Below are 13,697 nucleotides of genomic sequence, written 5' to 3' on the forward strand. Positions count from 1 at the left end.
GATATGGATCTTTTAACTCTGATAGTATTTTGAATGTTCTGTGACTATTCAATCCAATGAGGATAACTGTGCTAGATGATGACCTAGTAGTCTTTAACTTACTAGAAATCCCATGTTTGAATTAGTTGTTTATGTGGAAACTCATTAACACAAGCAAATTCTGATTTTGAGCTTAGTCAAGTTTACTTTGTATATCTTATTACTAAGTCACAGACTAGATTCTTGCTTCTTATCTGTTAGGTTCTGATGTCAGTAAATCTTAAGAATGAACTAAATGCTGATAAGCCTCATTTATCAAAAGAAAAGAAAAGAAAAGAAAAGAAAAGTCAGGTACACCTTTGAGATCTAGAGTATATATGTGGAAGGGAAGACCCAAGTGCATTACTGGTATTAAGTAATATGCATTAGAAAAGCAAATAAATTTTCTTGGTGACTTTTCACATTCTCTGATTACTGGAGAAATACTCTGACAACAACATAAATTCTGATAAGCATTAGTGACTCACTTACACTGAGAAGCCATTGTAAAAAGGAATTTCAAAAGATGCATAAAATGAGCACAAACAGTTGAGGTGGACTCTTGCATAAATTTATTCTATAGTAGACTTCATGATTGATGACAGATTTTAAGTACTTTTCTTAGTTATGCCTTATTTCTAAGATGTACTGAAGTTTATCAGAATTTAATCTTTATCTGATATTTTGCTAAATGCACACACTTTCACTCCATATGAATGATGAAAATTACTGTGGTGATTAAGTTATTTTTGACAAAAAGTTAAGTGTCATTTGCATAAATTCTGAGGACAAGTTCTGATGGAAGTTCTGATGATTAAACTCTGAAGAAAATAAGTCAGTATTTGTATGAAGAATCACAGAAAAAGATATTAACTTTTTGAGTTCAGAAGCCATATTCTGATGACTGTTAAAATCTGATATAAGTTAAGTTCTGATATTAAATCCTGAGGGAATCCTTGATGCTTACGTGGCTTTTTTCTTTACTTGACTTATTTGTGATAAAAACTGAAATAGTCATATCAAATCAGAATATATTTGGGTAAAATAAAAACAGTCATAATCATTATGGGTTAGTGGTAAACGTGTTTGTCTTGAAAAACTGCATGTGCACAGAAATTATTGTTTATTTCTTGTGCCCATTAACTCCTGTTTTAACTTTTTACTGACTGTTATTATTACACATCGATCTAGGGAGATGAGGCATCGTTATTTTTACTCTTAATCGTTAAACAGCCCTCGCGTCCCTGCTATTCCATTGGCTATTTAAACCGACTATTCATCCCAGCCAAATCATCTTCCATTTTCTCACAAACTCACTCTCTCTTTTAATTCTCATCATTGTTCTTCTTCATAAACAAAAATGGTTCTTTTCAACTTGTTCATGAACTATGAAACTTTCAATATAGAGTTGAGTTGTGATGACTGGCAACAGGAGTGGCATGTTACCGCCATTCCTGAAGAGCTCTGGAACTCTGTTCCACAAGAGATTCACACAGACCTCTTGTTCTTTTCGATGGACTACCAGCTCCATCTTGATCGATAAGGAAGAAGAAAGGAGACATGCTCTCCTTCAGCAAGAACGGATCATCCGTCTTACAGTGCTCTTTGTCAGCAGCAGGAGGAACTAGTCGTTAGGTCTTCTTAGACTAGGACTAAGGCTGTTGATGTTAAGATTCTTAGACTACGACTATCTTGTAATTTTTGCATGTAATCTATAAATTTCATGATATGTACTCATTTGATATATTAATGAAATTTCCTTTAATTGCAAGATTTAGTCTCTGTTTCTCTCATATTATGTGACTGTGAATGTACTAATTGTAATTTGTTATTCTTTACTTCATCTATTTGAACTTTATCCTTTGATGAATGTTTTGATTAAAATTATGGTCAATAATAAATTGTGTTGATTTGAGGAAACAGTTGAAGCACGGTTTCATGCATCAGAACCTGTGATAGTTGTAGCTGAGAATGTTACTTCTCATAAAGAAACTGCAGCTCAAAGTTCTGATACTTTGAAGAAAAAATTTGTAAGTTCTGAAGCTGCTAAAGCAACTCCTTCATTGGCAAGGAGATTGAAGAAAATGCAGGCTAGGAGGTATTTGGCTAAGGCTCCATCTGAAGATACTGAAGAAGTTGAGGAAGGGATCATGAATCTCTGATCTCATAAGAACCGATTATCATTGAAGCCCTTCCAACTCAAGCCAAAGACACTGCTACTGATACAGTTGTAACCCCTCATGTCTCTCCTATTAAAGCTACAGATGATGCTAAAGAAAAAACTGAAAACTCTGAAAAAGATATTCATAATTTGAATATACCAAATGTTCTTTATCTGGAAACACCATCTACAGATGCTCAGCAATCTCCAACTCATTTTCCAATTTTAAATGTTGAGATACCATCTACATCAACCACACCAGCTCTGGAGATAATTCTGATGTTCAGAATTTAAATGAAGCTGTTCCTGAATCTCCAGTTGCTTCACATACTGTTGTGCTGTCAGAACATAATGAGTCTTCCTCAAGTTCTGAAGACAGTGTTTCTGCTGAGACTCAAGTTCCTATACTAGGAAAGGAAGAATTGGTGAAGAAATTTGTTGAAAAGGAAGCACATATTCCTTGGGAGGATACTCACAGAGGTGTTGAGTGGACCAAGAAGTGGAATGACACTGATTTCATTCCAAGTTCTAAAATTCTGACAGAGCATATTGCTAAAGCTGATGAGTTACTCATAAATGCTGATTTAAAGACACAACTCAAGATCACTGCTCTATCTACCAAACATCCTCAAGGTCTACATTCTTCTACTTATGAAAAGGTTGATACACTAAAGGAACATGCTGATAAGCTAGATCTACAGCTTGAGCTTGACAAGAATAGATATATCAGACCTACTCTTGAGAAAATTGAAGCCATTGAGAAGATTTAAGAGAAGCAACAGGCCCAAATTGCTGAGGTCCTGGCTAACCAAGTTTCTCAGAAAGCTCAATTGGAAGAAATCCAATCTTCAGTTGAACTTCTTCTTTCTCTCTTACTTCCTGATGATGCCAAAAAGGGGGAGAAGGTAGTTAAGTCCAAATGCTCACCTATGGAAATACTGAAGAAAAAGGATGATAAAAGTGATGACCAGGGAAACTCTGATAAGAGTAGAGGTCAAGGAAAAGTTCAAGGAAAAGTTCAAGGAAAATCTTCTACACTGAACAAGTCAAGTTATGATGCTATGAATGCTAAAAGTCTGAATTCAAATTCTGATAAACAAAGTCTGATGTCAAGTTCTGATATTCTAATTCAGTCAGGATCTAAAGACTCTCAGAAGTTTTTATAAACTCTGAAGCTAAAGGGGAAGCAGACTACTGTTTATTACAAAAATCCTAAAATCCAGACACTTGATGAGGAGATAGCTAGAAGATCATTTCTGAAACAAAATCCAGGAATGGATTTGGAAACTCTCAAGGAGGAAGAAGCTAGATTTGTTGTTGAGAAGACAAATCTTAAGTCTAAAGCTTCTGATACAAAAAAACCTCCAAGGCCTAAGGAAAAAGGCATTGTGATCAGGGAAAAGTCAAATTCTGAGACTTCAAAGTCCAAGACTAGATCACAAACTGAGATTGATCCTAAGTCAAAAGGAAAAGAAAAGGTTGGTGAACCTTTAAAGATTGAGAAAAAGATAAGTTCTTCCATTCCAGTCTATCAAACTACAATGCATGATGATAATTTGATAGAAGATGAAACTGTTCAAATTCTGAAGAGAAGAAAGATAATTGAAGAATCTAAAATAACCTCTAACACTGCTCAAGGAAAAGGAGGGAAACGGATACTCAATTTATGTTCAGAATGAAGAACAGCAAGCTATAGAAGAAACAGCAAATTTTGATCAAGTTAATTTGGAAAAGATGACAATTGCTGATAAGAAGAAGCTGTTATGGAAGAAAGCTACTCCAGTTGAACCAAAATCCAATCTCTTGATGAATCAACTTCCAACATTTGGATTGAGATCCAAACAACCTAGAGATAAAGCTGGATTAGGTTTTGATGAAGAGAAAATACAAACAGGAGTAGAAGTTACTCTAAGAGATCCTTTCATGTTGATAGACAAACCATATGAACAATCAAACAAAAGCACCTTGATAAAGTGTTGTCTGCTCAAATCGTGATAGATATTCATGATAAGGAAAATCTAAAGGAGAAATTGATTTCATTTCTCTATGATGGATTAACTTACAGACTAGCTGATACTGATGTGCTAAAGAAGTCTGTCAGAGAACTTCAACATATTCACTATCTTCTGGAAGTAAAATCTGATGTTACAAGAAGATGGTCAGAATACATTTTGAAGGCTATCAGAGATCTATTTAGAATCTCTGGTACAAAGACTTCTCAGTATATACCAATGATTACTGAAGGTGATGGAAGAGAAATTCCTATGCTGAAGAATTCTGCTAAGGTGGAAGTTATTCTGAAAGGAAAATGCTTATGTTATAATGAAAACTCTTCACATCCTAGAGTTATCAGACTTGGTGATGGACTTGAAAGAACATCAATTCAAGCTCTCAGAACAACCATTTATCAAATTGGTATTAGTAAAGATGAAGAACTGATGCAGGTCAAAGTATAGTTAGTTGAATTTCTGAGGAAAGCTAAAGACAAGCCGGTAAGAGATTTTGTTAAGAATCATTATGGATTCAGATTGATCCAGTGAAGTTGGTAAAGCTATAAGGACTGTAAGTTGTAGTTAATAGTCTTATTAAACTCTTATTGCATTTGAACTTAAATGTTTTTGACATCATCAAATCTATTAACTTGTATATTTTGCACAATTTACAAGTTGGGGGAGATTGTTAGATATATTTGAGATGTCATGTCTAATATGTTTCATGTTTAGTTTTCAGATCTTAACAAACAGGAAATATCAGTACTTACTGGAAGTCAGAACTTAAGGATATCAGGACTTAGATTATCAGAAGATGGATATCAGAACTTAAGTACATGAGGACTAACAGTTAAGGAAAGAAGCTGATTTACAGGAAAGAAGATCGAGACTAATACAAAAAGAAGATATCCATGGAAAGAGTTAGATGACTTAAATAATTGTATAAGATATCTAATTGATATATTTTAGGAGACAGAATTATATTCCATATCAATTAGAAGTTATCTTGTAACTATGTATTATATAAACACAGACATAGGTTTATACTATATGTGTTATCATTATCGAGAAGATCATATATTGTAACCTAGCAGCTCTCGTGATATTTGTTCATCATTGAGAGAGAACAGTTCCATTGTAACAGAGTTTATTATATCGAATATATTTGTTTACTGTTACTTGAGTTCAGAATCGATTTGATTGTATTCTACAATGTATTCAACCCCGTTCTACAGTGTTGTGTGACCTAACAAGCAACAATGTATGGTTATCGCTCAATGTTAAGACAAATAACAAATTGGGTTGTTATTAAACTAAGAGATTATACTAAATAACATTAACTAAGAGAATTGAGGTTGAATTACTATATATGAAAAATATGGGATTCTAACTTCATTACTACTTCATTCAATAGCCTTTTCGTTCTTAACCGTAGCATGTGATGGTGATGACACTAATCAGATAACACGAAACTGATAAACGCCAACTTTCGTTGTACGAATACCCTACTACCAATCATCCACAAAAGAGATAGAAGTTGAATAGACACCAATTATGCTTAGTCCTTATATGTCTATAAGAATTAAAAATATAACGGTTTAATGCGCAAGTTATTTATCGTGATTACATAGGGCAAGTAAGATGGTTAAAATTACCTACGAATCATGCATAAAAAATACATGAACCTATGCTAGCATGGCAAGTTCTAAACCTCTATATTCACTGTCACTTCAATAGAGATTAACACGCTATCTTATATGTTAGCAATGCACATAAGACGAATAAGCACAACCAATACTAGGATATCAATCAATCACCACACATCAAGATATCGAAACAAATTAATTATTAAAATCTATAAGTAAATCCGCTAGAATCCCATGACAGCGATTAGTTCATAATCGAACTCATCGTCACCATGGGTTCCAATGAAAGCGTGGTATAAAACAAGGTCTTAATAAACTGAATAATAATCAAAGTACGAATAAACGAGATCTAGGTTCAACAAGAACGAAAACGAGCATCCAAAGTTACAACTATTTTCAAAGAATCATAAGTAGAAAACATGATCTTCTTTTTCAGAGTTGTTTTGTGCTTCTAGGTCTTCTCCTTGATCTCTCAATCTTCCCGGATGATGAAAACCATTTTTTTAAGTATATATAAGCCCATATTGGACCTGGACCCTTAAAATCGTCAAATTCCACTCAAATAGGGTTTTTCAGCGAAATCAGCCGCGCATCAGCACGCGGTCGCCTGCTGTCTCTACGTGGCCGCCCGCTAGCACGCGGTCTCCTGCTAGCACGCGGCCGCCTGCTCCTGGCGCGCGGCCGCCTGCTACCCTTTTGGAAAATTCTGATGAATCTTATTTTGCCCATAATTTGAGTTCTACTCGTCAGAATTAAGCGATTCAACTGTCCACGCGAAGCTAACGAGATTCTCTACAACTTGAAAATGGCCTTGGCTTCCAAATCTGATCACTTTTCATCATATTTCCTTTAAAAGCTCATTTCTTCATTTAATTGATACATGAAATGCAATAACACAAAAACACATCAAAATACCAACAACTTGAATCCAAAACACCAATTTAAGCTTGTAATAAAGCATTCCAAGTGGATATAAAATCCACTTATCAACAATTTGGGTTGATACTAACCCTACATATTTTAATAATAAATCCTTGGTTTGAGGGCCCTTTGAACCCAATTAATGACACACTAATTGTTGGGCCTTAATAATTGGGTTTTGTCTTGACCAAATCAGATATAATTAATACGCTTATTTATTACGCAGTTAGGGTTAGTTTTATCTCCTATCATATATATATATATAGAGAGAGAGAAAAGTTCTATGGAGACCACTTTTTCATCGGAGACCTTGGAGACCACGTACGTTCTGCAATCAAAACACTATAAAATATATTATTTTGTGAAGTATGTTCTACGAGTATCACTAATTCATTAAAATTATTGAAGATCATTTAAGTTTAATAAGTAGAATGTGTATGTTCTGCAAGCTGAACAAATATTCTGCAAACTTAACATGTTTTGCAGAATAAAGTATTTTTGTAATGTTTTACATGCAGTACATATATGATATTCAAGATTTTGAATAAAATAAGGATTTTTGTAGAATATGATTATATATATATATTTAACTCAGGATGGTTTGTTTTTTTTAGTGAAATGAGTTTGTAATCAAGAATGAAGTTAATATGGTATAGAATTGAGATATCAAATCTTGATAATCTATGAAGTGTTTGCGTTGGTATTAAATCAATAATTTGCATTACATAATTTTTGTATTTGTATCCTTAAATAATTTAAGTTTGATTGTCACTGTTAATTTATCGAAATGTATTTTAGTTGTTTAATTGAATATAATATTTAAAACAAAAGAAGAAAATTTACAAATGCATATTTTGTAAAATTAAGTTTAATAATTAACACATTACTAATATTTTTAAATAGACTAGTTAAAAATTTTTATTCAATAATATTAAATAAAAATATTAAATTATTAGAAATAAAATATTAAACTTTTTTATTATATAATAATGGAACAAAAATTCTTAAAACTTTCGGAACAAATATTATAATTTCACTTATATAATAACAATAAAATTTGAGTTTTTCTAGTTTTAAAAAAATAAATATCCCATAAATGATATGTATAAATCACTAATTAACCAATTTCTCTCTCATATCGGAGTCAACCGCCTCGCCCACCTCTAATTCTATAACCACCCCATCTCCTTTTTGCCCCTTTTACATATATTAATCTCCATCTCCTTCTTTTACCTACTATTTTTTAATAAAATCTAGTTTTGTGAACTTGAAAATTTTATTAGAGTTTTTCTCTTTAATTTTCATATTTACTAAAATAAGAGCTCGGATGTTATAATAAAATTCAGCTTTTTTATTCATGAAATCAGCAAAAAATTAACGAAAATTCATAACAGCGAGGGATAATATAACTGACTACAAAATTAAGGGACGCAAAATATTGATTTATAAACTATAATAAAACCGTAAGTGCAAAATTTGATAATGAAAAGGTTAACTATAATATAAGTTGGATGACCAAAAGGCCCATTAAAATGTAGAGAAACCCTAGGCTTTGCACAATAATTGATATATATTGGGTAGTAAAGATGAAAGATGCCCCTCGTAGTTGTCAGCCCGCCCCCAAGAAATGAAATAATTGGTTTTCATCTCTCTGCCCTTTTGCCCCTGGATGTCCAGATCTCTATTCTTTTTCAATTTTCCCCTTTCCACCCTTGTTTGTGTTTGTATCCTCTTGGTAATTTTACATCCCCCCCCCCCCCACCCTCATATATAAATATACTCACACACATATATGAATATGATTTCTCTTCTTACCCGCCCAAAATCAAATTTCCCCATTTCTTTTTCACACTCGGATAAAGATTCTTACATTTGCAGCAATTATATAAAGACTGGATTTTGTTATTATTAATTGGTTGGTTTTCATGGCTTTTTTTAACTGATTTTCTGTGTTTTTTTTTTCTGTTTTGCAGGTTAATTTAATCTGCCTACTTTTCATCTCTTGTTTTTACTCCATTTTCATCACATTTCAAGATTTTATCTTTACAGTTCTGGGTAAGCTTTCTTTTTCTAGGAAATTGTGTAGCTATTTTTGCCTGTTTACTTGTAAATTGGATTTAAATTTATTAATAAATGAGAAAGTTTGCATTTTTTGTTTGGCCATATCTCATTTTGTTACTTTCTTCTTCTTATTTTATGTTTGTATAAACGTATTGATGAAAAATGGTGGATCTTTAAGCTTCAATTGTTCTTTTTATTGGAGTGAAAGTTTTTGATAGTTCTGAATTTGTAATGCTGAAGTGAGAGTTTGACTTATTGTAACAGGTTTCGTTCTTGAGTATTTCGTATTGCATCAGCAAGTGGGTCATGTCTAACCATGATCTTATTCTTGGGGAAAGACGGGATATGCCAACGGTTCAGAAGCAGCATTTGGGATTAAGCCATAATTATAATTTAGTTATGGGGGGGTTAGGACAGGCTCATGAACACAAACACGAGCATGATCTAGATATAGGACAGGCTGGTAATAATGATTTAGGATTAGAGCATGGTCATGATCGTGAATTACTGCTGGACCATGAAATTGGTTTACAGCGTGGTGAGAGCCAAGGGCATGGACATGAAAATGAATATGATCACCATGATGAAGATGATGCTGGATATGATCACCATGATGAAAATGATATTCGATATGACCATGAGAATAGTAATGGGAATGTCATAGATCCAGGAGAAGAAAATGGCCATGAAATTGATCCAAATGACACTGGGATGGACCACCATGATAATCAAATGGTTGTCTCTACAGAAAACCGCGATCTAGATTTATCTGAGAATCATGATTTGACTGTAGTACAGAACCATGAACTTCATGACCACTTAGATCTGGTTGTGCACCAAAATCATGATATGGATATGTCTCAGCTTGTGGTTACTACTCCAATTATGCAAAACAGAACCCTTGTTCCTGCTCCCACATATGAATTGGCTGTTGGGCAAGAGTTTCCTGATGTCAAGAGCTGTCGTAGGGCGCTGAGGGACTGTGCAATTGCTCTCCATTTTGAGATCCAAACAGTTAAATCGGATAAATCTCGTTTCACCGCCAAATGTGCTAGTGATGGATGCCCTTGGAGGATTCATGCTGCAAAACTACCAGGTACCTCTATATTTTGTCTTTTATAAAGAGACTGTTCAGCTTTGGTCCGTGTTTTATATTCCATGTGTTTCAGAATTTCTGCCTCTTTAAATGTTTCCTCCAAATAGCAAGATGTGTCTGTCTCATAATTGCCTACTAGATTAGCTCCCGCCCAATAATATAATATATTTTTTATTAAAAATAATATTTGAAAGTTAATATCCATATTTTTTAATATATATTAATGATGATATATCGTATATTTATAAAATACGATATGCATAATTATATACTAAGTTATATATATATATTATTTCATATAATTAATTTATATAACTCTATTAGACATATTTATTATTTTATAAATATGTTAAGTAAAGATTTATGGATGATATTGAAGAAAAAATGGATAATTAGAAATTAAAGAGAAGTGTGGTTATTAATGAAACATATAAAAGAGAACGAGGAGGGGAGAAAAATTTGTGGAGGAAAAAAAATTAAAGAGAGAGAATTAGTGGAGGATAATTAAAGAGGATAGAGAATTAGGGAAAAAGGGTTTTTCTTGTTAGAGTAATGCTAGGTGCACTTAACTGTCTACATAAAATATGTATAGAATGATGTGGAACTGCCACGTACACATTATATTAAAGAGATTGTCGGCCAATATCGATTCTCACCTAACAACTCAACTCTAATTTAATTTAATTTAGAGTACTTTTTTTGGTGGAGTTTCATTTTTAAATTTATTTACTATTTACTGTGTCTTGACCTTTAATATGATTTTTTTCTTACTTTTACTATTATTTACTTTATTATATAATTTATATCATTTTTATTTATATATTAATTATATTAGGAATTTACGATGATTTAAAATAAAGTGAATATACTTATTAAGAACTTGTAAATATTTAAATAAAAAGCCTAATTTAAATAACATGATATTATAAAATAATAATTTTTACTATTATGTATTATATTAAAAGAGCCCAACAAAATTGACTAAATTGAAATGTCATTTTCTGATATAAAAAAATTTTGTAAAGCTCTAAATCATAAAGATAGTGATTAATAATGATTAGTAACGGCTAACAAGTATTATATATGTGTATCTATGGTAAGTAAATTTTGTTATATTTTTTATTATACTGAAATATCAAATCTATATTTAACATTATAATGTGAAGATTTTTTGTCTCTTTAAATGTACAAATCAAATAATATAAAATTATAAAAAAAAATTATTTAAGAGTAAAAGAACTATAATCAATTAAATAATCATACTAAAGTAAAAGAAGTAAAAGAAGTTTTTACCAAATCGGTTTTCAAATTCTTATAATCATACTAAAGTAAGAAAATAATAAATATTGTATGAATTGAAGGGAAAAAGGTGAGATTAAAAGAATAATAAATAATTTAGAATGGAGTAAGAAAAGATAGTGGCCGACAATATGAAGCGTCACGTGACACTGCCACGTCATTGTACGTCATTGTGTACATATTTTCTATATTTTCTGTAGCCAAATATGTACACCTAGCATTACTCATCTTTTTAACAAATAGAAGGTTGTCATGTAAGCAACAATTTTTAAAGAGAGAAAGACATGTGTGCTACTTTGAAGGAGAGAAAGACGCGTGTCTTATTTAATAAGAGAGTGACACATGTACAACTTGTACTCTCTTTTAGTATAATGTAGAATTGTAGATATATCAACAAATTTCTTTCTGATGAAACAACATTTTGCAAAACTTTTAGGTGTTCCTACCTTCACAATTAGGACAATACATGCTGAACATAACTGTGGTGGAATTGCGCATCTTGGTCATCAACAAGCCTCAGTCCAGTGGGTTGCAAGTTCTGTAGAACAACGCCTTAAGGAAAATCCTCAATGCAAGCCAAAGGAGATACTAGAAGAGATCCATCGTGTTCATGGAATCACTTTATCATACAAACAAGCCTGGAGAGGAAAAGAACGTATCATGGCTGCCCTGCGAGGGTCATTTGAAGAAGACTATCGTCTACTTCCACAATACTGTGAACAAATCAGAAGGACGAATCCAGGAAGCATTGCATCAGTGTATGTGAATCCTATGGACAGCTGTTTCCAGCGCCTGTTTGTTTCATTTCAGGCATCGATATATGGATTTTTAAATGCATGTAGGCCACTTATAGGGCTTGACCGGACTGTTCTGAAAAGCAAGTACCTCGGGACATTGCTATTTGCTACTGGTTTTGATGGTGAGGGTGCACTCTTTCCGTTGGCATTTGGGGTAGTGGATGATGAAAATGATGATAACTGGATGTGGTTCCTTTCTGAGTTACATAACCTGTTAGAAATTAACACTGAAAACATGCCAAAACTTACAATATTATCTGACAGGCAAAAAAGTATTGTTGATGGAGTTGAAGCAAACTTCCCAACTGCCTTTCATGGATTTTGTATGCGTCATCTCACAGAGAGTTTCAGAAAAGAGTTCAACAACACAGTGCTGGTTAACCTTCTATGGGAAGCAGCTAGTGCTCTTACTGTCATTGAATATGAAGGAAAGATTTTAGAGATCGAAGAGATATCACGAGAAGCTGCTTATTGGATCCGCCATGTTCCCCCTCGTTTGTGGGCCACTGCATATTTTGAGGGTACACGATTTGGGCACTTGACTGCTAACATAGTTGAATCGTTGAATACATGGATACTTGAGGCATCGGGGCTTCCAATAATTCAAATGATGGAGTGCATCCGCAGACAGTTGATGACTTGGTTCAATGAGAGACGTGAAATTAGTATGCAGTGGACATCTATACTCGTCCCTTGTGCCGAGAGACGTGTGTCAGAAGCTCTTGAGCATGCACAAACTTATCAAGTGCTCCGAGCTAATGAGGCAGAATTTGAAGTCATTTCTCATGAAGGATCAAATATAGTGGACATTCGAAACCGGTGTTGTCTATGTCGAGGATGGCAGCTATATGGTCTTCCATGTTCTCATGCTGTTGCAGCTCTTCTCTCTTGCAGACAAAATGTTCATCGATTTACTGAGAGTTCTTTTACAGTAGTAAATTACCGCAAAACGTACTCTCAGACAATACACCCAGTTCCAGACAAATCCCTTTGGAGGGAGATGTCCGAAGGCTCTCATGCTGTTGATTTTCTTATAAACCCACCAAAGTCACTTCGGCCACCTGGTAGGCCAAGGAAAAGGCGAGTTCGTGCAGAAGATAAAGGCCGTGTGAAGCGGGTTGTGCATTGTAGCCGATGCAACCAGACTGGACATTTTAGAACAACTTGTTCAGCCCCTATTTAGGTTCTAATGAAACAGAAGTCTGCAATTTTCTTAATCCTGTTAAAAAAATAAGGCATATCAGGGAGGTTTAGATCAATATTTGTTTGCTACTTTATTGTTCATTTATAACGAGACTGGGAATTGCTCAATGTATATGTACAACATAAGTCATTAGGACTTGCTTCTTATCATGATGGGTGCCTTGTGATTATATATAGTAGCATTAGGACTTGCTTATTATATATATATATATATATATATATATATATATTGACGTGATAGCGGCTAGTATAATGTTGGTTACAAAACAAATATCATTCATAGATTTTTTATTGTTTTTTACTGTTCTCTCTTTTTGTCGGGATCCTTTTGACACAAACAATCACCATCACTATAAACGAAGAAATAGGAAAGCATTGCCTTGCAATCGAAGATGCAGTACAGAGCTTGAATGCTCTATATGTGGCTGGGAAGAGAAAAAACTGAAATAATAACATAACTGACAGGAATGGATAGAACTGAATTGAAATGAAACCGAAAAATTT

General features: G+C 33.4%; 1 protein-coding gene across 2 annotated transcripts; it reads left to right on the plus strand.

The window, feature by feature from the left end:
• The first annotated feature begins 8,299 nt into the window (after positions 1 to 8,299).
• Positions 8,300 to 13,343, plus strand: LOC141667100 (uncharacterized). 2 transcript variants are annotated; one of them, XM_074473457.1, is made up of 4 exons: positions 8,300 to 8,472; positions 8,711 to 8,792; positions 9,063 to 9,894; positions 11,630 to 13,343. In XM_074473457.1, exons 3-4 carry the CDS (start codon positions 9,105 to 9,107, stop codon positions 13,171 to 13,173), a joined length of 2,334 nt encoding a protein of 777 aa, XP_074329558.1. In that variant the 5' UTR covers positions 8,300 to 8,472; positions 8,711 to 8,792; positions 9,063 to 9,104; the 3' UTR covers positions 13,174 to 13,343. The 2 variants fall into 2 exon arrangements, with proteins under 2 accessions (XP_074329558.1, XP_074329559.1); XM_074473458.1 differs by lacking the exon at positions 8,300 to 8,472 and having other exon boundaries at positions 8,539 to 8,792.
• Positions 13,344 to 13,697: the final 354 nt, after the last annotated feature.

This window comes from Apium graveolens, chromosome 6, assembly GCF_009905375.1.
Source record: "Apium graveolens cultivar Ventura chromosome 6, ASM990537v1, whole genome shotgun sequence".
Taxonomy (NCBI): domain Eukaryota; kingdom Viridiplantae; phylum Streptophyta; class Magnoliopsida; order Apiales; family Apiaceae; genus Apium; species Apium graveolens.